Source organism: Atractosteus spatula, chromosome 15 (assembly GCF_055471065.1).
Source record: "Atractosteus spatula isolate fAtrSpa1 chromosome 15, fAtrSpa1.hap1, whole genome shotgun sequence".
NCBI classification, from domain to species: Eukaryota; Metazoa; Chordata; class Actinopteri; order Semionotiformes; family Lepisosteidae; genus Atractosteus; species Atractosteus spatula.
The window spans coordinates 3,768,649-3,793,715 of record NC_142720.1 but is presented as its reverse complement, the minus strand read 5'-3'; the positions used below and the strand labels follow the sequence as shown (position 1 = coordinate 3,793,715).

Genomic DNA, 25,067 nt, shown 5'->3' with positions numbered 1-25,067 from the left:
AGCTTCCTTAAACAAAGTGCAAATTAGCTCCTGAACATCTGGAAGTGCTGTTTGCCAGAACTGCTCTTGTTTTTGGTGCTGCATCATAAAACATCCAGTTGTGTGTTAGCAGGCTTTCCGAATTCCCCAGCTAGTGGACACCTGTGCCTGGAGTACAGGTTGGGCCCTGTAGATCTAATGGTTTAAGACGGACCATTAGATCATGGGACTTTAGCTAAGAAGATTAGAGGTCACTGGTTTCAATGTGGTCTAAGCCATTAAGTGACTGCAGCTGGGACAAAAACTCTTGTGATGCGATGTACAGTCAAGAACCTAGTCACCAGCTGGGCAGACACCCTGTGACCTATTCACCTTACACAACTGTGACACTAAGGCCTGTGGTGGTGCTCTGTCCAGTCCCCTTGCTAAAGGAGCCAAGCAGTGCACTGCCCAGAAGTCACCTACGGAATGAGCACCTCCCCTGCAGGCAGGATGGTGGGATTAGATGTATTCGACAAACTCTCTTAAGCTCTGGAAACACTGAGTGGGCGCCAGCTCGTAGACATACATTATGGTTAACTTTAGGCTACATTTGAGTCATCAGTCTACACGTTATTGAACAGGGGGAGCAAGTGTGTGCTGTTTGCTCTGTTTGCAATTGGAAGCTTTGCTAGGAGAACAAACATATTCTGGCTTATGGTTTTTGGTCATTGTCTTTATACCAAAGTCTGTGCTTATCAGATTCACTCCTTTTGTTTGCAAATACCTTTGGCCTTGAATCCTCTTGACTTTCTCTGCTGCTGGCACACATCAGTGCTACCGCCATCACCTGGCGTTTGTAAACCATTTCTCGGAAGTCAAAGGGAAGCACAGAAGGTAGCAGGTCTGGGTGATATACAGTTACAGTATATTACAGATGTGAACTGATTGTAGCAACTGGTCCCCATGCAATAGTTTTGCCCATCTCTTGAGGTGCATAGGCGGATAATGGACACTGTGACTGAAGGGGCTTTTGGTTTTGCTGAGAAATGTGAACTTAAGTTATTTCCTAAATCTTCTACAACAAAATCAAAATCCACAAACCTACCCATTTATCAACTCTGCGAGAGAATGTGAGCTGAGCTGAACTCAGTTCGTCACATGACTTTACAAAGACCTGTTCCAAGTGAAGAGGTCAGGCTCTGCATCGGAAGTCATGTCGTGCTTCTTAAGTGTGTGATACTAATGGACTACTAACCCTCTGTAAATGCTTATTCTATTTTCCTTGAATGGTTTTCATGGTAAGCAGCATCCTTTTTTGACAGCTTAACCAGGAATGTTGTGCATTTGGCTAAAAAGTAATTCTTCCTTAAAAGTATATATACAGTAGGCTATGCATTCTGTTCTCGAGTTCTGTTGAGACAATGTAGTTTCAGGCATGTATTGTTTTCAATTCAATTTATTTTTATATAGCGCCTTTCACAACAAGGTTGACCCAATGCGCTTAACAATGCAATTGACGATACATTTTGTCAATACAGGACAGAAGACCAGAAGACTTGTACTGTACACAATTTCTGTTGTCTCTAGTATCCCTGTAGCAGATGCATGGCGTCTAATTTTCAATGCGTTTTTTGTCCTGTTGCTTGACATCAGCCTGTCTGTCCCCTTCCTTATCTTTATAGCACATCTTACAGCTGAGTTTTATAGCACATCGGACAAACAGTCCACTTGCATGCAGAGCATCTTTCTGGCCTGCACTAAATTTATTCTAGTCATAAAAGAGAAACGGAGCAGCGACAAGTATGATGGCATCTCCAATCTAAGTAATTGCAATCTGCATTTTTGCATCGTGCATTTGTTAGTGTATTTGTGTTTTATTTCACTAGGCGACACAGCCAGACTGATTAATGAGTCTGTGGCTGTTGGTGTCTGGCTCAAAACCCCCTTCTGAAATTAAGTGGAATATCTCAAGAGGTCTCCCCCTGGTTACATAGCAAATTGAATGGTGTCTGGTTGCCTTAGCGCTCAGTTCAGCAGCCGGTTTGCAGCGACAGGGCTTGTCACACTGATATCTGGATTTGTCTCGAGAGCGTGCAGCGAATAACAGCACAGTGTGGTTTAAAGCTGGTTATTCTTCTCTTGGAGCACATATTTGCCCTAACGGCATGAACCTGTGTGTCAAGGGAGTTGCAGGTTGGAGAGTTGCCCATCGTGTGCAAGAAGAAAACCTCGCTTCCTGCTCTATGATGAGCCATTCCAGGCTCTCCTTTCAGCTCACACTTCAAGCCTAGTCCTTAGTCCCTAATTTTAAGAATGTCCTGTTATAAAGTGTAACATTTCTCCACACCCTTCTCAAGATTCTAGTTTAGATTGTTCTAGATTACCAGGAAACTTGACTTTACTCTGTAGTTCCTAAATAATTCAGTTGTTTTCATTGTACTGGCTAACATTTTCCAGGTAGGAGCCATTGGCTTGCATGGGGAGGCTGGGTTACATCCCTTGAAAAGAAAGACCTGCAATGAATTATTGAGTGCGGGTGACTTCTGGTGGCTCCTTAACATGCTGCATAATGTCCCAGAGGGACTGAGCCTCTCGTGGAGCAGAAGGGTGCAGGACAAGCTGTGCCGAATAGCCACTTACGCTGAACAAAGCCGCTCCTGAATAATGAATTAATGAGTTATTGTTCATGTGAACACATGTTGGTTTAGCAGTGGTGCTTTTATTTCCTGGCACGTCACGTGGGCGGTGGTCCCTCGGGATTGTCCCTCGTTATGCTGCCAGAGCCCCATCTCGCCGCCCCCGGTGCCCCTGGCCCGGCCGGCCGGCCCGCCTGCCGAGCGGATCCACACCCTGGGCGTCGCCTGCGCTGTGGCAGCGCCTCCGACAGCGAGGGCCAGAGAGGAAGTGACCTCACACGGGCAGCTGATGCGCTCGATACTGACGCTGTGCTGCGTGTTGCGAGCAGCCCTGTCACCCTGCAACTCCCAGCTGGCATCCCAGTGCTGTTTAGCAGGTGTGAGCCATGGGAGACCTCCTGGGAAAAACTAAGGTTGCTGCTTGAAGGTGCTAGTGGGACCTGTAGGGGGCACTCACCCTGCGGTCCATGGGGGTCCTAATGCCCCAGTATAGTGACGGGGGCACTATACTGTAAACAGGCATCGTCCTTCGGATGAGATGTAAAACCGAGGTCCTGACTCTCTGTGGTCATTAAAAATCTCAGGGCGTTTCTCGAAAAGTGTAGGGGTGTAAATTTCCCATTGGCCCTTACCAATCATGGCCTCCTAATAATCCTCATCTACGAACTGGCTTCATTACTCTGCTCTCCTCCCCACTGATAGCTGGTGTGTCGGGAGCATTCTGGCGCACTATGGCTGCCTTCACATCATCATCATCATCTGGATGCTGCACATTGTTGGTGGTGGAGGGGATCCCCATTATCTGTAAAGCGCTTTGAGTGGAGTGTCCAGAAAAGCGCTATATAAGTGTAAGCAATTATTATTATAAATCAGAATCATCTGCTTTCCCACCCGATGCCAGCAGGTCTGGTCTGTGGTTGTATTGCATTGCCTGCAGTGTTTTGTTTGGGTGACAATGTAATCCATGATTCCCATCGACAGAAAAAGCCCACCCTGCGCTGTTCTTGCCCATAACTGGTTAATGGGAGCCCGGATCTGAACACTTCATCTCTTGACTCAAGTGGGCACTGTAACTGGTTACTGTCAACCTCTCTCGGAGCAATCGAATTATTTTGTTGATTGTTCTGTGTGGATTGGACTAAACAAGGTTCAGCCAGTGTGTCATGGATTTCCATACCCAACTAAGCTGTTGAAAATATCCTGCACATGAGTTGTCCCCATCTGGAAGGGTAGGATCCTTTATCCAAGTCCTTTTAGTCTTAGTGATTAAAACAAGATGATCTGTGCCTCTAGGTTCATTCTGGAATGTGGTAGAGGACAGTCCTTCCCTATTCCACAGATCGGCTCTTGGAAAATACCCAAGGAGTGAGCACCCCTTCCCCAAGGAACTGTCCAATTTTCTGGTTTCCTGCTAGATAATATATCAGCCGTCTGCTGTCAGATGCGTGTGTTTGTGTCTGCTCTGCATTGTGCCTGGTGCTTCTTTGACATTCGAGTGTCTCTTCCAGGTCACGGCTGTTGGTCCAGTGGCTCTGGACTCTGCTCAGTGGTGCTGTGGGCCCTGCTAGAGGATAGGACACACCTTGACTGTCTCTCCTCTCACAGCTCTGACCTGTTCTAGGGGTAATAGGCAGCTTAACACTTTGGCGTGTTTCAGAGCTGTCGTCCAGGAGATGTGAGCTCAGGCTGCTCTAACTGTTACTGGGTCTTGCTCTGCATCATCCCAGGATACTGCAGACCCACTGGTTGAACACGGAGAGCCTTGAGCTTTTCATAAATATTTCAGGCCATTGCAGAGATGGTTCAAATGAGATTCTGAGCCGCAAACTCTTCTTGAGATGCGCTGCATCGCTTTAGAGCTGTGCAGTTGGAAAGGCTGATTGGTGAGGAATTAGTTCTGAGTCGTACAAGAGTCCACTTCTGTTTTTTTTTAAGACGGAGCTGGAACATCTCTAAGATGTAAATTAGAGAAAATGCGCCATTATTTCAGTTCAGCATCAGATGCACTTGATAGCAGCACAATGGTGTTATATGTAATGAATGATTCAGGAATTAATATAAAAAATTGCAAGCCTGGCTTGATATCATTAAGCAAAAGCGCAATATTCTTGTACATTCAGGTTTCCAGTCTTTATATGCCTAAATCCAAAGAGGAGAAAGTTCTTGCCTCCAATAGCTGAGCAATAGCTTGCAAGATGGATACCAACAAGGAAATAGATTAGAGGAAAAGTTAACAGAACAGATATACCTTTAGTTAAAGCTAAAAAAAGTTAAAATAACAATCAAAACGGAAAATCGAAAGCTGATTTATAGGAATAAGTCTTGTGCAAAGATTTAAAAATATACCCTGAATGTGAGCTTTTTATAGCAAGGAGCAGGTTTTCTGTGTGTATTTACAGATCCTTTAAAGAACCAGTTTCTTTTTCATACAGACTGCATCTTCACATTGGGGAAAATCTTATTTTCTTTCCATTTTTAGCAAACTGAGGCCTAGTAGTAGTCAACACGGATGTTTTATTACGACGCAAAATAGATTGATTTGAACAGCAATTTGATCCGGTCAGGTCCGCAGTATAGCAGAGTGTGTATAAAATAACCACTGCACACTGGATATTGTTATGAGTAAATTTGCGTTAGCTTGTTTGTAAAATTAAGGCAGTATTGTGCTTTTCTGCTTCATTAACGCAGTTTAAGAGCCTCAGGTAGGTAGCACTTACCTGGATAAGTGGTCCGAATGATGTAACCTGGAGTTATGAGATACCTGCTACCAGACCTTTATGAGCTGTTGGTTTCAGTTCTTTTTAGCACGTCTGTGGGCCATTAGTTGCAGTGTGTGTACAAAAGTGAGCATGGGCTTCCTAGGCAGTGGATCTGAACTGCAGAAAAGCACACCAACGGGAATGCTTTTCCAAACCATGGACTTCTACTCCTGTGTCTTGGAGGGCCAGTTCTTCTCGCCCAAGAAATTTTAGTCCTGGGGGAGAAGAAAACACTTCTAATTGTGCAAATTGTTTTTGCTTGAGAAGACACATAACTGTACAGGCTGACATATTGGGAAATTGCAAGAGGTTACATTTTTTAGTTTTTTTTTCCTCGACTGTGAAACTACGTTCCGGCTGTGGAGATGTGGCGCTTCTGAAGCTGCTTTTCGGCTGTGGAGCTTCTTCACGCCCGAAGAGACTCCAGAGCTGAAACTTAGTGTCTCTTTTCTTAACTTTCCAGCATGGAATGGCTCTTTATCTGTTTCTTTTTAGTCTGACACAGCTCCCTCCTCTTATGCCTAAAATGCCTTTCCTCAAAAAGAGTACAGTTTTCTTCCAGAATCTTTTGATTTTTTTTTAGCTTGGAAGATGAAGTCTAGAGGGACCTACAGGCCCAGCAAGAACACTGAATGGTCTCCTGTCCAGCCCAGCCCAGGCCCAGCCCTGCTGAGCTTCCTAGGGCTGATGTGCTCAGGCTGCAAGATGGTCACACTGCTGACTAAGCTTGTGGCGCTCTTGTTCAGAAAACAAACATCCTAACAAAACGTTCGAGTCGGGAGCTGGCTGCAAAGAAGCAGGTACTGGTCCTGCTCCATCCTGGAAGGAAAAGAAACACCTGTCACACCTGAAGGACGAGACATTGTTTCTTTACCTTTCAGCCTGGAATGAACCTTTACCTGTTCCTTAACATCCAAAACCGTCAGTCCCTCATTTCTAACTAGGCCAACAGGACCAGCACAGGATACATAATGGTGCTAAATCAGAGCAGGTCTAAATCTGCCCTTAAAAGAAAGGATGGCTTTCCTTACAACACCTTGACAGCAGGCGCCTCACCTTTCTGTACTAATCATACTCTTGGTGAGCCTGTGCCCAGTGTCCTAATTTGTGTTTCAGAGATGGTCCAGGCTGACCTGGGAAATAGAGGCCGTTTGGTAAATTTGTTTTTGTTTTCTTTCTATGTTGCTATGCGACAGTCCGCTCAGAGTGCAGGCCGTGGAGACTTTGTATCCTGATGACGCCAGAGCTGACTGAAGATTCCCAGTTGTTTCCCTGGGGTGAAACAATGGGTGAAGCTCCCACCTTTCTCTTCTGAACATGCGTTCGAGCGAGCCTTCCCTGTGGGTGGAAACCTTGCCGTGAGCCTCGAGCGTCTTCACAGAAGACACCACAGTCCTAACGGGAAGGTTTTTTTTTGCAGCTGTCGCAGGCTGTTATTGAGCTGTCGAGCTCCTCAGTGTTCTTGCTTCAGTCTTTGTAGAGCTCTCTCTTACCCCATGAGGACGTGGGTCTCGGCACCCAGCCTCCTTTAACACCCAGAATCAAGGGGACATACAGCATCTGGTGTTCATTTTATGAAACTCTCGATCTCTAAAAAGCATTAGAGTAAGACATTGACGGTATCTCAAACTGTCATATTTCCAGTATATTGAGATGTTTGAATGCATTGAGCCATTGCACATTTAGAAATGTATGAAATTATATTTTTCACTTTTGCGATTGAAGCATTCAGTACTCCTGTACATTGTACATCTATTCCTATGGCATTATCTTGGAAAATTCTGATGGGTGTTTAAGTTTTCTTTGAGAAATCAACATTACATTTGTAAGAGTGTCCCTTCAGGCTCCTGTAAAGGACTATGTTCCTATTAGCTGTCTATTCCAGGTCCCAGGCTGAGCCTCTATGGTTCCTTCTTGTTGAATTAATTCGGAAGTATCTTGCCATCCCCAGCTGTGGGGTCTGCAGAGAGCGCCGGCCCGAGTGTTCTGGGAAGGTCGGGCACTTTCAAAGTTTAAGGACGGCACAGGCGTTTCCACTGTCCCCTTGTTCCTGTGCTGAGGCTCTGCCTTGTTTAATAGCAGATTAAGGTTGTGCTAAATGCAGCCCAAGCTGATAATGGCTTAAACGTCTGGCTGAGCACCTTGCCACCGAGAGGACCCTGGGCAGGGGGACAGCGTGGGGGATCAGCTTGTGTTGGCTGCTCTATTGTCCTTTCCTCCTGGGCATATGACCTTGTCTCAGCTTGCTCATTAAATAAGCTTGCGTTTCTTTTTCGTTTTTTTACTTACGATGGGCCATTTTAACACACGGAAGTGCCAGCTAATGTTAATTGCATTAGCTTATGTCATGGAAGGCTTCTCTGATTCCTTTTATAAGTATCTTACAACGTAAAAACGCCCACTGCCAGTTACATAATCTAGGGGCTAGCTTTGGGTGAAGGATGTGCAACATCTGTTCCCTTGTCATTGGGTACTGTCTCGATAAGCTTCTGCATAGGTGCGAGTATTCAGACTGGGTTTACAATGAGGTTTGTTCAGGAGGAGACTCCATCCTTGGTGAGGTATGTGGACCAGTTAACCCGCGTTTGCCACAGTGGCTGAGAGAGAGTGTGCAGCTGCATCTCTCTCTCAAAATACCTGTTAGCTCAACAGCTTCAGGTTTGTCTCCTTAAGTAATCAGCAGTGCAGCTGGAAAGGCAGGATTTCATAAAGTGGACACGTTACGTTTACATCTTGGGTGTGATGTGGCCCACATCTGGCTCTTGCAGTAACCAGTGCTGTCGTGAGGGCAAAGAGGCAGCTGTCCAAGGGGGAGGTGATGTCTGTCAAGCCTGGGAGCAGAGTGCAGTTATTCCCTTCACCCAGTGTGACATCTACCTCCTGTTCCTTGTGCATTCACTGTGTGCTGTGTAGGCTTTAGCCGCTCTCCAGGCAAGACCAGTCATTGAATTATTGAGGAGAGGGGTCCACGGCGCCCTGTCTCCATCCTGTGTTGTGGCGGAGCAATTAAGAGCCTGGCTTTCGTCTTCTCTTGCAAGACTCAAAGGGCTGCACAGTTACATCTATGTGATATGGGCATATGTTCTGTCTGGAGGGAGGGGTGGGCTGTCCTGATCTAGGAGGAAGTGCTGTCTGCAGGTGTTCCAGGTCTCTCTGAAGCACCGGGACCTGGAGAGCTGGAGAGAAGCTGTTAAACTGGTCCCTTTAAGCCAGCGATGAGCAGATCTGGGCCATTAAGTGCCGAGTTGGAATGAAACCAGGATTGCTCATTCTTGGTGTAGAGAGTTTCTTACAGTACCTTAGGTGACCTGGCTTCATTACAGTGCAGTTCTTAAGTGATTTGAAGATTTTGGTTTTAACTAGGGATTTAAAGGGCTTAGAACATTGTTTCTCGAGAGTTGCTACCCTGCTTGCCCCAATAAATGTGTGGGATGTTATGGAGCTAATTTGAAAAGGGAAAGAACAGACTCCAGAAAAAATCTACAGGGGTTGTCCCACAGCAATTGAGATGGATTAATTGAATTATTGAATTGAGAAGCTGAAAGAAAGATGTATTGGACTAGACCAGAGGTCTTCAGTCCTGGCCTGGGGGACCCATGTGTGTGCTGGTTTTTGTTCTAATTAGTCCCTTATTCACCAGTGCTATTTGCTGACAGTAACTGATCTGCCAGCTGTTTTTAGTTTTTTTTTGTGGTTCAGGAGATTAAGGACCCAGTTGGAACAAAACCCAGCCGACGCAGATGCCCCCTGGGAACAGGACTGAGCACCACTGTATTAGACGTGTCCTTGGGGTGTTGTAAAGATGCCCGAAGAGGAGGAGGATGTGGAGATGCCAGCACGTACATGAATTGCCTTGCGGCGGTGAAGAGGAAGTGACTTGAGGCTCTTGCCTCGGGTACGGAAGGGAATAGTGTTACTCAGGTTTGCGGCACGAGGCTTAGCAAAGAGTGGACATTCCCCTCTGGGGCAGACACGGGTGCTTGTCCCTCTAGCACGCCAAGTAAACTTGGAGTATCCTGCTACTCTCTAATGTTTGTCAGTAGAGGTAAAAATGTAATTCTGGACTCCTGTCTGTTTTTTCTAAACAGAAGTATTGTCACCGGGTGGAGTTTTTGCACATGGAGCTTGGAAACGCTCTGGGGAAAAAAAAATGTTTTCAAGCTTTAGAATTTAACACTGTTGGATTGAACGACTGCCCGCTGAGTATGGTGCAGTGTGGTCTGGACCCGGCGCGGTGGGTTGTGCGGACCCAGTGCTGTTAGTCCCTGGGCGGCGAGGCTGTGCGGACCCAGTGCTGTTAGTCCCTGGGCGGCCGGGCTGTGCGGACCCAGCACGCTCGGGCCCTGGGCGGCCGGGCTGTGCGGACCCAGCGCGCTCGGGCCCTGGGCGGCGAGGCTGTGCGGACCCAGTGCTGTTAGTCCCCGGGCGGCGAGGCTGTGTGGACCTAGTGCTGTTAGTCCCTGGGCGGCGAGGCTGTGCGGACCCAGCGCGCTCGGGCCCTGGGCGGCGAGGCTGTGCGGACCCAGCGCGCTCGGGCCCTGGGTGGCGAGGCTGTGCGGACCCAGCGCGCTCGGGCCCAGGGTGGCGAGGCTGTGCGGACCTCGCACCCTTGCCTGCCTACGGCAGGGGCTTGGACAGTGACTGTGTCCTGGTCAGTGCAAGCTCCAGAAACACATCTTCTGTATGTCGCTGGTGCCTTGCCAGGGGAGAGTTTGTGCTTCAATACAAGCCTCTCTGCGCGTGAAGGCGGGGAACCCTTGTCTTGTTGTCCCCAACACTGTGTGTTTTAGAGGAGATGCTCTCCTTGTCTCAGGCTGAATTTTTAAATTGTCTGGTTCCGTATCTCCTTGTGGGTGATGTTTTATTTCCTGCTGCTGTTTAAGGGCGCAAGGTTCACGTGAGACTAAAGATGGCGTGATCTTCTGCTTGTGGTCCTGCTACTTTTATATTTTGGGGTTAGAAAGAATCAGCATTGAGTGCTTTTGAAAGCACGATAAAAGTCCAATGTACGCAGTAAGTTGTAAAACCTCCAATTTACATAACAAAATAGATTTCCAGGTATGGGCAGTGCCATGTTCTGTAATTCAGAATGCGGTAACAAAGCTTCCAGTGATGTTGCGGCAGTATGACATTGTAAAGAAGCCTTGTGAATATATCCCTTTTAATCCATACATTTCTTTTAATCCAATAGAAATATTGCTTTTGATATTGAGACTATTTTCTGATAAATACTACTTGTTAACTCTGCATGCAGATCACAATGGAACAATTCTGCAGTGAAATGTCTGCTGTAAAACCTGTACTTATTCGCTCTGCATCACAGTACATTAGTCATTACAGTGACTAGTGAGCGGGAAGGGCCGCTTCAAATCACAATTCATGGGAACTCTAATGCGAGTTTCTGACAATGTCTACTTGCAGTCCTTTCACAAAGTTCACAATTCTTTTGCTTAATTTGAAATTTGTAAAATTTTTCTATAATGTCAATTTATTTTGTTACCTAGATTTAATAACTGATCTGAGAAATTGGGACTGTAGTTTCCCTTTAAATACACTTGTAGAATATTGAGTTGAGTGATTAGTTGACCACACAAAGTCTGAGGAGGTCTAGCCCCCTGCACTATTCATTTTAAATGTTGTTTTGATTCATGGCATTTAATAGCAAAAACAAAAGGTTTTACTTGACAGTATATTTTAGAAATATGAGTTTTTAAACCTGATGCAGAGAACGCCCACATAAATATTTGAACACCTACTCTTGTTCTTCATTGCCCGTTCTAACACCAGATCGCTCGCAACTTGTTTTCTGAATTGGGTTTCTTTCTGACCTGTTTTACTTGAGTTTATGAATGACGGATTTTGGAACTCGGGGTGCTCGCATTTTGTAAAAATTTGCCCTTGTGTTGTTTTATGATGGAAATGGGAAAAATTCCAAGCATCTCAAAGTCTGCTTTGAGCTTTCTCAGCTGTTGCATAAAGTCTTAAAAAAACGTTCCTGTGATTCAGAAATCATGTCTGTGATGCAAATGTAGTGCATTGTGACAAGCCAGGAACTGAGTGCAATGGCTGTAATTTGCATGAGAGTGTGGAGGATGCTCTGATTGCTGTGCTTGCTCTTACGGCTTTGAATGAATGAGGATTAGAACATTGCGATTCCTTTCCTGGAAGCGTTTCGCTACCTCAAACCTGCCGAGTAAAGCTGGACGAAGAAAGTGGACCTTCCCCTCTGGGGAAAAAAAAGTGAGCAGGACCCCCCCCTGACCTTTGCCCCTCAGTGGGCTGTTTCGGAGTGCCCTGAGCAGGGGAGGGAAAGAGCGAGCGAGTGTGTGTGTGTGTGTGTGTGTGCGCGCATGACGGCTATGTGCTTTAACAATGACTTTGTTGTTTTGTCGTGTCAGTGTGTAAGAATTGAGAAAAGAGGGGGAAAAAAAATCCACACATTCCTTTTTGTGCTACTTCCTTCCAGGCTGAGTCACCGCTGGCGAGTGGGAAGGTCTGCGGAGCGCGAGCGAGAGCCGCGGAGCAGCGTCCGAGCGAGCGAGGGAGAGAGAGGGATCCGACCAAGCCCCCCTCGCCCAGGAGACCGTCTCCGAGCGCAGGGCTCGCCGTGGAGCCACCATGAGCGATGTCACCATTGTCAAGGAAGGATGGGTACAGAAAAGGGGTGAGTACCCCCCTCTCCTGGGGACAGCGCTCGTGTGTGTGTCCTGTCCGCGGCGGTCTTGGCGCGCTCCGTACGGGACGAGGCTCTGCGCAGACGGAGGCCACTTCCCCCTGGGGCTGCAGGGAGCGACAGGACCGCACCGCTCTGTTACTGCCCTCCTGTCTGGGGGGGCCGAGGGGTCGTCCTGATCGCTGTGCTGTCTGTGGTGCCAGGAGGGGGGTCGCAGGAGTGGGTGGTAGCAGGCATGTTCTTGCCCAGTGCTTCAGACTCGTTCCCGGTCCTGCTCTGTGTGGAGTCAATGACTGTGAGTTTCTGTACATTTCATTCTCACAGATTGTTCTGAGCGTAATCCTCCCTGCCTGAAGGTTTATATTGTGTGACAGAACTGGTCTGTATTTGTTTTTCTGTCTCCATGATAGTTGTATTTGAACTAGCATCTCATCCTCGGGGTCTTGCTTAAAATTGCCTCAGAACTGTACTGTAACAGGGAGAATATTGGAGGAGAGTCTTGGGAAGATTCAGCACAATAGAACTGTAAGGCAGGCGATGCTGTAGATGTTTTCTGATGTGAACTTCACTGTTTTTGAGAGAGGTGTAATTCTGGTGGTTTTGCTAATTGGTGCCAGGCAATGGTTGCGTTTGTGTGATCACGTACTGCTACACCTGACGAGCCGAGTCCTGGTGTTGGTGTGGATGTGGGGAAGCGTGGGGGCTTAAGGCTGAGGGGTGGACTGCGGAAATGGGGTGTGGGGGCGCCTGGGGGTCTGACTGTGGAGAAGTTGGGAAAGCTGTCACTCACAGCAACTTCAGGAACTGCCCGTATCCCCTCGACAACAACATAAGTGCTGTCTTGCGTGGGTCAGGAGACCGTGGTATGGTTATTGTAGCTCTGCTCTTTCACCTTGTCTGAGGGTGTAAGCAGAGACATTTTGCCACCCTCTGTGCAGCGCAGGATTATTGGCTAATATATGACGTATGAATTTTGACTGGTAAATATTTTTGTTACATTTGTGACATCTTTGGTAGTACTGAATAAATGGAGCAAATTCAGGTCATCCTGTCTCTTACAACTGTTCCAAAGTGCATCTTGAACATACCTGTACCATTAATGAGTATTTCTGTCTGATCAGGTAATATTTTTTGCTACTTAATACCAGCCTCTTGTTAAGATTAATTTAACCATGTGGGCAGTTCTGAACCATGTCTGCTGCTCCTTGTGTCATGTTGATTTTGGCACATTGTGGGTCAGGTGATAGAAGCACTGAGTTCTTTGGTCCCAAGTAGAATCAGCAAAACCATTTATCTTGTGCTACTAATTAACGACTCTATAGCATTATGATATGTGCCATTTCAGTTCCGATTTCTCTTGACATGATCCAGAGATGTCCTCGTGTGTTTAGCACACGTTACATGAAATGTTTTTCCATCATCACTGTTGCAGAGTGTGATGCATTTAACACTTCTGGTGTGAAGCAGGATACATGTCAGGGAGGTTTTAGACTGAAACGGAAGGAGCTGTTGGTGATGAAGCATTTCTGCGGGTGTGATGCTGTTTTTCCCGGAGAAAGTGGTCCTCCTTGATTTGGGAACATTGAGTGCTTAGGTTCTGTTCCAAGAAAGGCTTTTAAACTTGGCCTGAACTGTGTAGGACTGCGAGTAGGTGCTACCCTACTCATAGAGCTGTGGGTTTGTGGAACAGAGCTGTTTCAGGATGACATTCTCAAACTGAATGTGATCCATTATTAACAACCTCCCTTCCCTTAAGTTTTCTTATGTAAGTGCATTATGAATATGGCATGGGAGGAAGGCTGGCCTAAATCTCGCCTTTCTCACAGTGGGTACAGAGCTTCTGGCTCCCTGATGCATGATAGAACCCGCCGCCCGGCTCCCTGCAGCCTCTCCGTGCAGACTTGCCCTATCGGATCCGGCGCTCAGCTGGGAAGCACTGGCTGGCCCTGCAGCCCCTCCCCCCCGCTGGCCCCCACACACCCGCTCTGCCTCAAGAGCCTGCTAGCCTGGCTCGTCACTGGCTGCCTTCAGCGTGAGATTCTTAAAAATAGTCGGCTGGGTCAGGGGAGAATGACAGCATCGTTTCCTGTTTACTGCAGTTTGAGCGGCACTCTTCTGCGAAGGGCCCAGCTGCACACACCCTGCAGGCACGACTGCAAGAAGCGGTCAGGACAGCCCCAGTCTTGTGCCCTTTTCATTCCCCTCGCTAGAGGCGGGGTGCCCACGTGTCAGCTGAGCTGTGCGGAGATCTTCGTGTTCCACATTTTAAGATTGAAGCTCTCGACTTCAATGCGGCGCGTCCTGCACTCGTCGTGTGGCGATATACAGAGGAGTACGTGTGCACTGGTGAGCTAAGGCCTCAGTTTCAGTGATTCTAATGGGAGAACAGATTTGCTCTTCTCCTCTGTGCAGGAAGCCTTGATTCTGTTCCGCTTGCTCTCCTTCAAATGGTGAAGTAGTGCCTTCTGTGAGCTGCCGTCTGTGGGATTGTGACTGAATGCACCTAATTCAGAACCCCCCCTGAAAAGGCCTAGAGATTTTTTTTCTATGCACTATGCACCGACACAGCTCAGTACCTGATGCTGGCTGATTTGTGCTTGGTGTAAAATGTCCTCACGGGGAAAAAACCTGGAAGTCGCATTAGTCTTCACAATAACCCAACCAGTAGTTCTTCCTCCTGACCAGTTTTTAATTCTCTTGCATAGCTGTGGGTAAGACTACAGGTCTGGCAGATGTGCGAGGGTTTTTTTTACTTGGTTGTGTTTTTTAGTATTTTTTGTTCTTGGTTGTTAGTTGAAAACGATCTCTTGATCTCAACACCCAAAAAGGTGTTGCTGAGCAAGCTGCGTCAGGAAAAACCCTGATTGGTCATGAAACCAAAGTACTGTAAATTCCCCTCCGAGCCCAAATACTGCTTTCCTCTACTGTTGCTCCCAGGGCTGTTCTTGGTGACATTGAGTGGTAGTATGTCTATATCACAAACAGGCGTGTCAGCGTGGTACAGATGTCTTCACCAGTCAAAGCACAGAACCCCATCTTTTAAGGATTTCCTGAGCCTCTAAAGATATCAGTTTAAAAGTTAAGGATCCTGCCTTGGGGCGATGAATCTCATTAGAAATACAGGGCCATGTTCTGACAGGTGGGCTTCCGTGGGGTCCCCAGGGAGAGTGTGCGGTGTGGCCCAGCGCAGGCCGGGACCGCCGTGAGCCTGCGGAGTCGGTTCGGGGTTGTGGGCCGTCCAGCGTCCAGCTTCGGAGGCTGTTCCTGAGCGGCTCCGTGCAGCTTCTGGACCAGAGGTCGCTGCAGCTCTGATGAGTCAGAGGCTGTGACTCAACGCCCGCTCGTCCCCGGGGCCGGAGTGGACTGCAAGGTCATCTCCGCTGACCGGCGCTTGAGCACGTCCGGGATGCCCTACGAAGGAAGGCCCGTCGCCATGGCAGCTCCCCCGGAGATGCAGGGCCTCTGCTGTGAGGGAAGAGTTGAGGAGAATCCGGCTGGAACTTCTGTTTATTAAGTCCCAGCGTTTGGTGAGCTCCCTGCAGGTTGGCAACGCACATCGCATGTGAGAGGGAGCTGGCTACTACTGCCGCTCGAATACAGCGCTTCCCTGTGGTCACTGTGGCGGCCATTCTTTGCTGGTGTCACAGATCGCCGTGACCGCTCGAAAACTGAGTGGTCACTGGTGGCCATTCGCTGCCTACGTCCCAGCTCACAGTGACCACGTGCTGTATCGAGCAGAGTGCCTGTGCTTCTTGCTGATTTCAGTTACAAAAGTTTTTCTTTTTAAGTTTGGTCCTCTTATGCAGCTGTGTATTTAAAATAAAGAAATGCACCAGGGCTCCTGGAGGCCTGTGTGACCCTTTTGGTTACTCTTTGCCCAGTAAAAATAGGCGAGGAGGGCCGGGGCATCCTCACCTGAGACTCGGACCACCTCAGCGGACTCCTCTCCAGGACCCCAAGGGCCTCCTGTATGGAGGCCTTAAGGGAGTGATTGTTAATTGACCAGTTAACTGAAGGCCACGTGGCCGGTCACCCCGGTCTGTGTTTCTGGCCTGGAGAGCCCTCGGACACGTCCCAGCAGGCTGCCCCGTGGTGCTGCTGAGCGACCCAAGCAGTTGCTTTGTCTCCGGGAGAGAAGGAGACCCGCGGAGCGGCAGCTCATTCCCAGCAGCCTCTGTCCAGGGGGCGCAGGGGGCACCGGCGGGCTGGGGAGCATGTGACCGCTGAGCCCTGATGTCACCAGTCACGCTGCGGAGAGAGCTGGGGGCAGCCTGCACCACCGCTGCTCCGCTGGTCTGCTGCTTCCCTGTTCAGTTCAACCCCAGGTCTCAGCCAGGGCAGGGGTCCCGGCAGATGAGAACTGGCTTTTCAGCTACATTTCAGCTTAGCTGCTTAACAGAGCTCATTATCAAGTAGAATTAGAAGTTCAAAACAAAAAACTCAGCCATGAACTTTGAGGTATTGGTAAATTATGGACAACAGGATTCTCTAAGAGCTGAAAGAATGCTAAACTTTCAGCTCTGTCCTGACAATATTGACGTTGATACAGCATCCTTCCCTGCTGTTTTTGTAATAATCTCTGCTTCAGTCTCGCCTTTTGCTGTGTCTCACAATGTACTGGTGCCACGGGTAGAGGCCTTTGTCTTTGGCGCAAACTGGAGCTGAATGCTGCTGCATGCTTAGGAGGACATGGCCCAGCTGAGGACCTCTGAGCGCGCAGCAGGAGCAGCACGGCCTGGCCTTGGGAGGATATGGCTCCAGCAGAGCGGTCTGGTTGAAGTGTGCCATCTGCAGTTGTCCCCTCGTGTTATTTCAAGTCCACCCAAGTGGCTTGGCTGTCCAGAGAGGTAGCCGAGGGAGAGGGGTCAGGATGATGGCGCAGTGAGTCAGAGCTGATAGGGCTCTTACTCAGGAGGTCTTTGCTGCAGTGTTAGTCATCCTGTTCCAGGGTACAGTGCTGACAGTTGCACGGTGTTCCACATTACTGGAAGTTGGTGCTGCTCGCCTGCTGCATCTTAACCTACGTCTTTATTGACGTCTTTCTTCTTTTCATTTTCTGGTGCTCAGTTCATATTTAAGTCATGAGAGTGCTGTCCTGCAGGCGCAGCAGAAGAGCCCCTGTGTGCTGTGGGGTTATTCCTGCCTGACTGTATGTGCGCTGTTAGTCGTGCTGATGGCCCGCTGTGTTCAGACAGCCAGAAGATCAGGGCCTTGTTTCCTGATTGCAGAGCCAGGTGGGATAAGAGTGCAGTTGCAGTTCTCTCCCAGTTCCACAGCGTCCCTCTGCTTCATCTGACTTCTCTCCTCCTGTCTCTGCTCTGGGTAGCTCTTAAGAATTCTGACATCGTTACTGAACCAGATAGGGTTCCAACTGACAATTTCCAACTATAACTCTATTTATAGCTATTTAAGAAATTAAACATTTATTCAGAAATGTTTAGGAAAATGTTAGTCAAATGGGAACAAGTCCAAAAGTGGTTGCAGTTTTGTATTTTATCTGAGAAGCAGTACGTCCGTTAATAAAACTTGTTCTCTATGGTTCAGAACTCCGAAAGTTGACAGTTGCTTTGCTTTTATGTTCAGTTTTGGTATTACTACTTTATTTTTATGGTTTGCCAAACATGGAGTAAATGTTACTTTGGTGCCTTTTTTGTTCATTTGTCAAAAAAGCACTTAAAGGGCTTTTCACTTTTTTTAATTAGTTTTTTTTCAATTGCAACAGTACACATTATTTTGCCTTTATCTCTTCTAAATGAGAATTTGCTTTGAAAGCAGAGAGATGATTTAATAAGCGATGGGATGAGTTCCTTGATCAATAATTGCTAAGCAATGAAAAGACTGGAACAGGCTGAAGGGCCGGTACTTGTGTGTGACCTTTCTTATGTTCTTATTAAAGACAGATTTCAGTTGCTATAGTCTTTGCCTAATTAATCAACAGAAGCTTAACAGGGCCATCAAAACAACATTGAAGTTGGTTTATGGATTTCACTTAGGTGTTTTTACCTGACTGGAACTTCTTTGAAGTCACATCAGTCGCAATCAGTCTTCTAGTTTCAAGTACCAGAAGAAGGATTCTCTGCAGGCTTTGGAGACAGGTGCCTCTTCAGATGAGAGACCCTTTCTTTCTCATGGGAGATGGAGCAAAATAAAATCTCTCTCAGCTGAAACGGTTTGTGTTTCAGAAGGGTTACGGCAGGGTTATCAACCTGTCCCTTTAAAACAAGTTGTGGTTTCATTTAGGGCAAAGACAACCTCAGGTGCGCCCTCCTTGCTGGGACATTGCAGCCAGCCGGCGTGTGGGCCGCAGGCTGCGCCCTCCTGCTGCCCAGCGGTGGGCCGAGGCGCGGGCCAGAGACACTGCAGGACACTGCAGTTCTTCAGCCTTTCAGACACGTCTGCTCTCGCATGGGTGGGAAGACTCCGGGGTCTAGGCTGCGTATTCCAGAGACCTGCTCTGGTCCCTTCGGAAGTAGCCGCACTTTTGTCTCCCAGAGTATCTTGAAAAGACGCCGCTGACTGAAGGGATGGGCTCAGGTACCTGTGGGAATGTCTTAAAATTCCCGCATTTTTCCAGCCAATAAGATGATTAGAGCGATGAAGAAGGTGTGCCTGTCTGCAGCTCAAACAGGGATAACTCTTCTCTTGTCCTGCTGATGTGTGCTGCTCCTTTGCTTTATCCTGTGAGTGGAGGAGGTTTTCCAGTGATGTGTACTGGTTTCTAAAGACTAGAAGAGCTTTTACCAATGAACGAGACCATTCGTGGCACTAAAATGGAAATGGAAGACCAATGTGCATTTTTCTCATGATTGGCTGTACTCTACCCTTACAACAGACCGATGCTTCTTGGAGAGAAAGGTTAGGCTTGAAATGAGAAACCCTTGGAAGTGCTTGTTCTGTAGTTGGTTTGGGTAATTTTGTCTATTTTGTACACTGGAATGTCCATAAACCTCAAGACAGATTTATTGCAATTTTAATTGGCAGTTCTCTCTTCTTTGTAAGTTCTTTAATTGTAGCACATAACAGCCCGTTGTGTGTAATTAAATAATGAGCTTGGAAGCTGTTAAAGCAGTTATGGAAGGATTCATACCTGGTGTTTTTTTTTTAGCCCACGAGAAGAAAATAGTGTTGCCACTCTGTCGTTATGAAGATGTTGTATGAATGTGGTTTCATGTGCTTTTCTGTGGCGGTAAGTTTTCTTTGCCTGATTCATTTGAAATCATGTAATAAGTTTGATAGTTTTTTTTTATTGACATGAAGAGGTTGAATGATGTACAGCTTGTCTCTGAACTGGAGAGTAAATGAACCCGGCGTAGTGGGGAGCCCACCTATAGGAAAATTACTGATTTTTTTAAAACGTGTTTAGAAAACACCCCTTTGTGTGTGAAAATGGATCCCGGGCCTCATGCTTGCCTGAAGTGCTAATCTGCAGCTGCAGACCAGAGAGGAGTGTGAATGCCAGCGACAGATAGCAGGCGCGCATTTGCATTCCGGCCACAGCGAGCAGACAGCAGTTTGCTTCCAACAAAGCCGCGCAGCTCCTCTTCTGTGGAGCTCCGTTGTCCCCGCGCCGACGGCGTGCAGCAGCCGAGCAGCTCTGGTGACACCTTTGCGGGGGTGTTGTATTTTGTTTCGGGCCCGGCTGCTCTCTGGTTTCCCTGCTGGTTCCAAGTGGAATAGGTGGTGACCTGCAGAAGTGGGAATAATGAATGAATGAGAGGGACAGGTTTCAGGTGCTGGTCAGGGTGAGGTTCCTGGGACGGCATGTCTGAGGCACCTTGCCTTTACCCACACTGTACAATGACCAGGGCTGATGAAGGCACACTGAACAGTTTTACAGAATTCTCCTGCACGGTACCTGCTGTTCCTGAATATAGCTGTAGCCTGGCTGATTACACACAGGAATGAGAAATCTGACAGTTGCATTGTAGACTACCCTCACAGAGGAATGGACAGTATTTTCTATCAGGTATGCACCGTATTTCAAAGCTTGGGCCAGCATGTTGAGTGCATGTCTGTGTAGGTGTTTGCAGTGTTAAAACGGAAAATCGATAACTTAAGATGTGTTTTTTTTTAAGGCACAAAGTGCATAGTTTGTACTTGTGACTTGTGTCTTTCATCATCTGCTGCATGTAAGAATCCTCAAGACCAAGTCATTCAGGTGGACCAGGACCTAGATGTTAACTGAGTGCAGATTAGGTTCGGGGCTGCGAATAGGAGGCTGTTTATACTCGAGGGCTGTGGGCTGCGTGGGGGACAGTCCGCTCACTCACGCTCGAGTCCCAGTGTCCGTGCTGAGCTTCAGGCAGGAATCAGGGCTCAGCCATGTCCTCTCCCAGGCAGCAACACCGAGCGGGAAAAGGACACGACAAGGCAGAGAAGAAACCAAGATCTCTATTGAAATGGAGTGTGTTGTTGAGAGGTAGCTAAAGCGGTGTAGTTCTGTTGCAGAGCTTTAGAATGGCTTTGTAAAGGACCGTGCGTCTTTCATTCATAAGTGAGGCTTGTTGAGAGAAAGGCAGACTGTTCTGTGAAGGATGGTCTCTTGCGATTACTATATTTCACCCCAGGATGCGGCTTTTTTTTCCTGAATGATTTCTGTGTTTTCAGGCCATTCCGGCATGTACTGTACATTGCCTTGGGGAAATTATTAAAATAGTATGTCAGGGTTGAAACTTGGGATTACAAACTGAAATGAGTTTTGACTGAACAGGATTTTTAGTGCATCTTAAAGTGCAAGATCTAGAGCACATCACACCAGTGTTGTCGTTACGTCGCGTTCCTAGCAAAAATGAATTTTCAGACATTTTTCTGCAAACGCCAAATTCCAAGTGTTATTAAATGTTGGCTCTGAATCTGTTTTTCAGCCACTGAATAAATTTGCCCCCACAGTTACTGTTGATAAAGACTACAGTTATTACTGCAAGGCTGGATCTTAGTTTGTATAGACTGGCTTAACATGCCGTTGACAGTTCTTGAGCTTTCTCTGTTTTGCTGACAGTGGTCATTCATTCATTGGAGGGCTCACAAAACTACCTCCCACAACTCTCTCAGGTCCAGTGTTATTACAGGGGTTCCCAGGACTGATCCCAGGGGAACCTTTTACCTTGTGATTTTAGCTCCAGCTGACTTCTTTATGGCATGCTAGTTGATTTCAGATTCTTACTTAAGGCCTGCTTTCGTTCACCTCTTGAATGGATGACTAGGATTTGTAATGGGTGTACACCTTGTAGGTGTGGATGTGATGCCTGAAATGTCTCGGCTTGGTCCCCTGCAGAATGTGGATATACCTGATAGTGCCACTCCTTCTGTGGGCGTGTCTAATAGTACCACTACCTCCGTGATGTGGGTGTGTCCAACAGAGTGTCTATGGATGTGTCCAAAATTAACACTCCATGTGTGGGTGTGTCGAACAGTGTCAGCCTGTTTGGCATTAACCGATTGCCTGTTGATGGGTGTTGGGTTGAAATAAGGAGGAGCAAGCTGAGGAGGGGCTGCTCACAGTTCTGTGTACTGCAGTTATTGAAAACAATGGAAACCAATACACTAGTATGTGAGGAGTGTTGAAACCGTGCACGGACTGCTGAAACATGTTAACGATGTCTAAACAAGCTAGCAAATCAATTAAAGGCATCACTTAGTCCTGGTGGTTTGGAGCTCAGCTGGAACAAAAATCAACAGAGACAGGTCCCCAGGGTCATGGCTGGGAACCACTGATCTGTAACGGGTGAACAATTAAAGACTAGAGGTATGTGTATGAATGTTGTTTGAAGTTGGGTGAGTCCTGCTTTAAATACTACAGTAGATTATATAGGTCAGTATTTATGGACAAAATGCTGAGATCTGCAGAAGTATTGCAGCACAAAATGGTCAAACCATGTGAAACGTGTTCGTACTCTCCGGAGGCATGCTTGTTAATGGAACTTGTCAGATGATTTTATTGTGCTTACTGGAGGTGGCTGTGGAGATGTCTGAACACAGTGTCAGGTCTCAGGGCTGTTCTCAAAGCAAGAAAGGAGCTGATGTGCTTGCTGAGCTGTAGGGGGGTTGGAGGCACATTGATCAAAGGAATCCTAAGGTTGACCTTGGTTTTCTTTAGTTAATTCAGTTCTGGATCAATGATTAAAGAGTCATCAACAGTCCAGGAACTGAGGATAAAAAGACGGATTTTTTTTTTATCCAGACAGGTACAAGAGAAAAGAGAAGAACATGAAGAGGGAAAAGGGAGACACTGGGGGCAAGAGTCCCTTGTCCAGATCAACCTTAAGTACCAGACTGAAGTTTGGTATTTGAGCCTTGTTAAGAGAGCTTGCCATGCTGATGCTTTTAAGAAACTCTGATTTCCTTTATAGAGAATCATGTGGTTAAAATGGTCTCTCCTGGTTCGTGGTGCATTTTTAGAATAGGGACAAAGGTTCCCTTTCACTTTGTAGCGTCTGGGTTTATAATGAGAGACTCCACTGTAGGCCATGTTCTCTTTGTTAGAAAGGCAGAGTTGCCTCTCGTTGGCCTGTGTTGGTGGTATTGGATTTAAATATTGGGGTGCAATTTGGGGTTTTTCTGCAGTCAGGACACAGGCCTGTGAGATGTCTCATTCTGTAAATAAAGTAAACTGTATGTTGTGGCAGTATTAATAAATATTTGTTTAACCCAGTGTGGCTAATTTATTACTCTTTTCACCAAAGCTGTGCCAGAGAACAAAGATCATAGGTGCCTCTCATTACTGCTCAGGTATATTCTTGGCTTAATCTTTACAATTTGGGAGTTATGATTATTTTAATTATTGATCTTTCTTGGTCTATTTTTGGTAATTCTCTGTTTTTGTGACCTCCTATATGTAACAGTATCCTTATGTGTTGAGAATGTTTTCTTGAGTTTTTTGTATTTACGGAAAAAGAAGTAGTCCTCATGTTTATATTAAAGCAGTTTTTCAATACATTTGACTTTTAGAAAAAATATGGATTACCCATAATTTGTAAGTATTGCAAAAAGAGACATCTAGATATTACTGAAATTAATTTCTCAAATTTCAAGAAGAAATCTCCTGGATCTTATAGAGTAGAATGTGTTACTGCTTTGCTTATATCTTTTGAACTTTAGGGTGAAATACTTTGCTGTAACGGTTAGAGCTGCGGAAGGGGTGTCTGATCATCCACTTCCTCGCACAGGAGGAACTGCTGGAAGAGCTGCGAATATCCGATAACGTGGGATAAAACTGTCCCCCGGGGTCAAGCTTGGTAACGAGGAAGGAACAGCATTCTAGGAAAAATGTTCACCCTGAATTCAGCTGCAGCCAGTGGAGGTCAGGCTGTAATTCAGTGAAAGAACGGGCGAGATACCCGATCTGGCGGCGATCAGGTATCTCTCCACGGCAAGGTGGTTTCTCAGGGAGACCGAAGTGTTCAAAAGCAGCGCGTCTTGCTGCCCGGCCCCTGGAGGTCCAGAACAAGGGCTGCTTCTCTTAAAACGACAAGGGGGGTTCAAGAGTGGGCGACGGCAGTTCGGGTTTTGAGAAACGCCCCGATACCGAGGTCAGGTCTGTCCTGCGACTTTAGTCCTGATGTTCTGAAGATTGATCAGAGGGGTCGGCAGCGCTGATCAGCTTCTCCAGGGGCTTCGCCGTTTGTTTCATGAGTCAAACCAGCCTGCTCTTACCGGCAACCACACAGCAGTGGGTCTTGATGCCACACTTCTCCCCTAGTGCGTGTAAGTTGCCTGGGACGAGGCTGTCATCTAAATGACAAAGACAGGTCTGTCTTGTCTTCCAGTCCTGCCTGTGGGTCAAGGTCCTGGGGGGGAGAGCACCCAGCTCCGGCACTTGTCCCAGGTCTCCGTGGAGGGGTAACCCCTCCTCCATGTCCTGCAGAGATGCCGTGCACCTCCTGTATTACTGTATTATATATGGAGCTTGTGGTCCTGCGCTGCAGTCATTAGAGTTTGCCTCTTCTGCGTGGGAGCTCACTCTGTCATTCACAGTAGCGGGTTCATTCAGTTCAGGGCTGCTGGCAGTGGGCTGGGTCAGATGACTGTGTCAGCCTGCTCTCGTATCCATCACAGAGCCTTTGTCTTGCTCCTCTGCCTCTCTCTTCCTGTGGCTTCTGGCTGCGCTGATCAGCGCAGCAGGTGGTGTCCAAGCACTGTGCCCTCTCGTCCTCTGTGGGGATTGAATTGCACTTGGGCACGTGCATGTGTTTTTATGTGAGTGGTACACTTCACTGCTGCATCCCAAAACCCTGTACATGTCTCCATGTCCAGGGTTTTGGATGGACCATCCGGGATGATGCGCATTTTAAGGAGCTTTGGAATTGTGGAGATAAGGATTTCAAGGTGAACAGATCCCAGGGATTGCTTAATGAATATTGTCGTAGGTTTCATTCTGCTTAAGTGTTTAACCAGTTAGTGTGCAAGAAATCTGCTAGGTGTTAAATATATTCTTTTTAAAGAAAGGATAAAACTTGTAGGTGTAATTATTAAACCTGACTTTTCTTTGTTCGTCTTCTTATTTTGTCTTTTTTCTTTTGCTGTCCTTTTGGCAGTCTCTTTGGCGAGGTCAGCGCGTGGCCAGACCCATCAAGGGCGGCTTCAGTAGGTCTTTGTGCTCAGAGCAGTTCAGGAGCAGCTGGCTGGGAAAGCCTCTTATCCTGAGCCCTTCTTTTCACTGCGGTGAACCGAGCAGGGGTTAACAGGGGGGAGTGGCTGGACTGCAGCGCCAGCCGAAAAGTGCTGCAGAGGTAGGAGAGCCAGAGGAGTTAACCGGATTAGTAGCTCAGGACTGGTAAGCAGCTGAAAAATTCGCAAGTCCTCACAACTGCCTTTCTTATTTCCCCCCTGGCTGCTAATCAGGTGAAAAAAAACACAGAATATGAAGCTGGACATTATTGCCTTGTCTCCTGCACCTGTTTTCCTCCAGTTAGCTCCCGTACCTTCAGCATGGTCTCTGTCCTCAGTGAGATCCATAAGCTGGCAGGCTCTATAGGTATACTTTAACATTAGGGGGTTCCCAGGCTTGGTTTGGGAAACCCTGTGTCTGCTTGCTCCTTC

General features: G+C 47.3%; 1 protein-coding gene across 1 annotated transcript in view; it reads left to right on the top strand.

Annotated features, from left to right (window-relative positions):
• Window positions 1-25,067, top strand: part of LOC148819849 (RAC-gamma serine/threonine-protein kinase) — a 98,940-nt gene that overhangs the window by 6,085 nt on the left and 67,788 nt on the right. Inside the window, exon 2 of the mRNA XM_088933784.1 lies at window positions 11,823-12,020. Coding sequence (XP_088789910.1) covers window positions 11,975-12,020 — 46 coding nt within the window. The 5' untranslated portion in view covers window positions 11,823-11,974. The remainder of the gene's footprint in view (window positions 1-11,822; window positions 12,021-25,067) is intronic.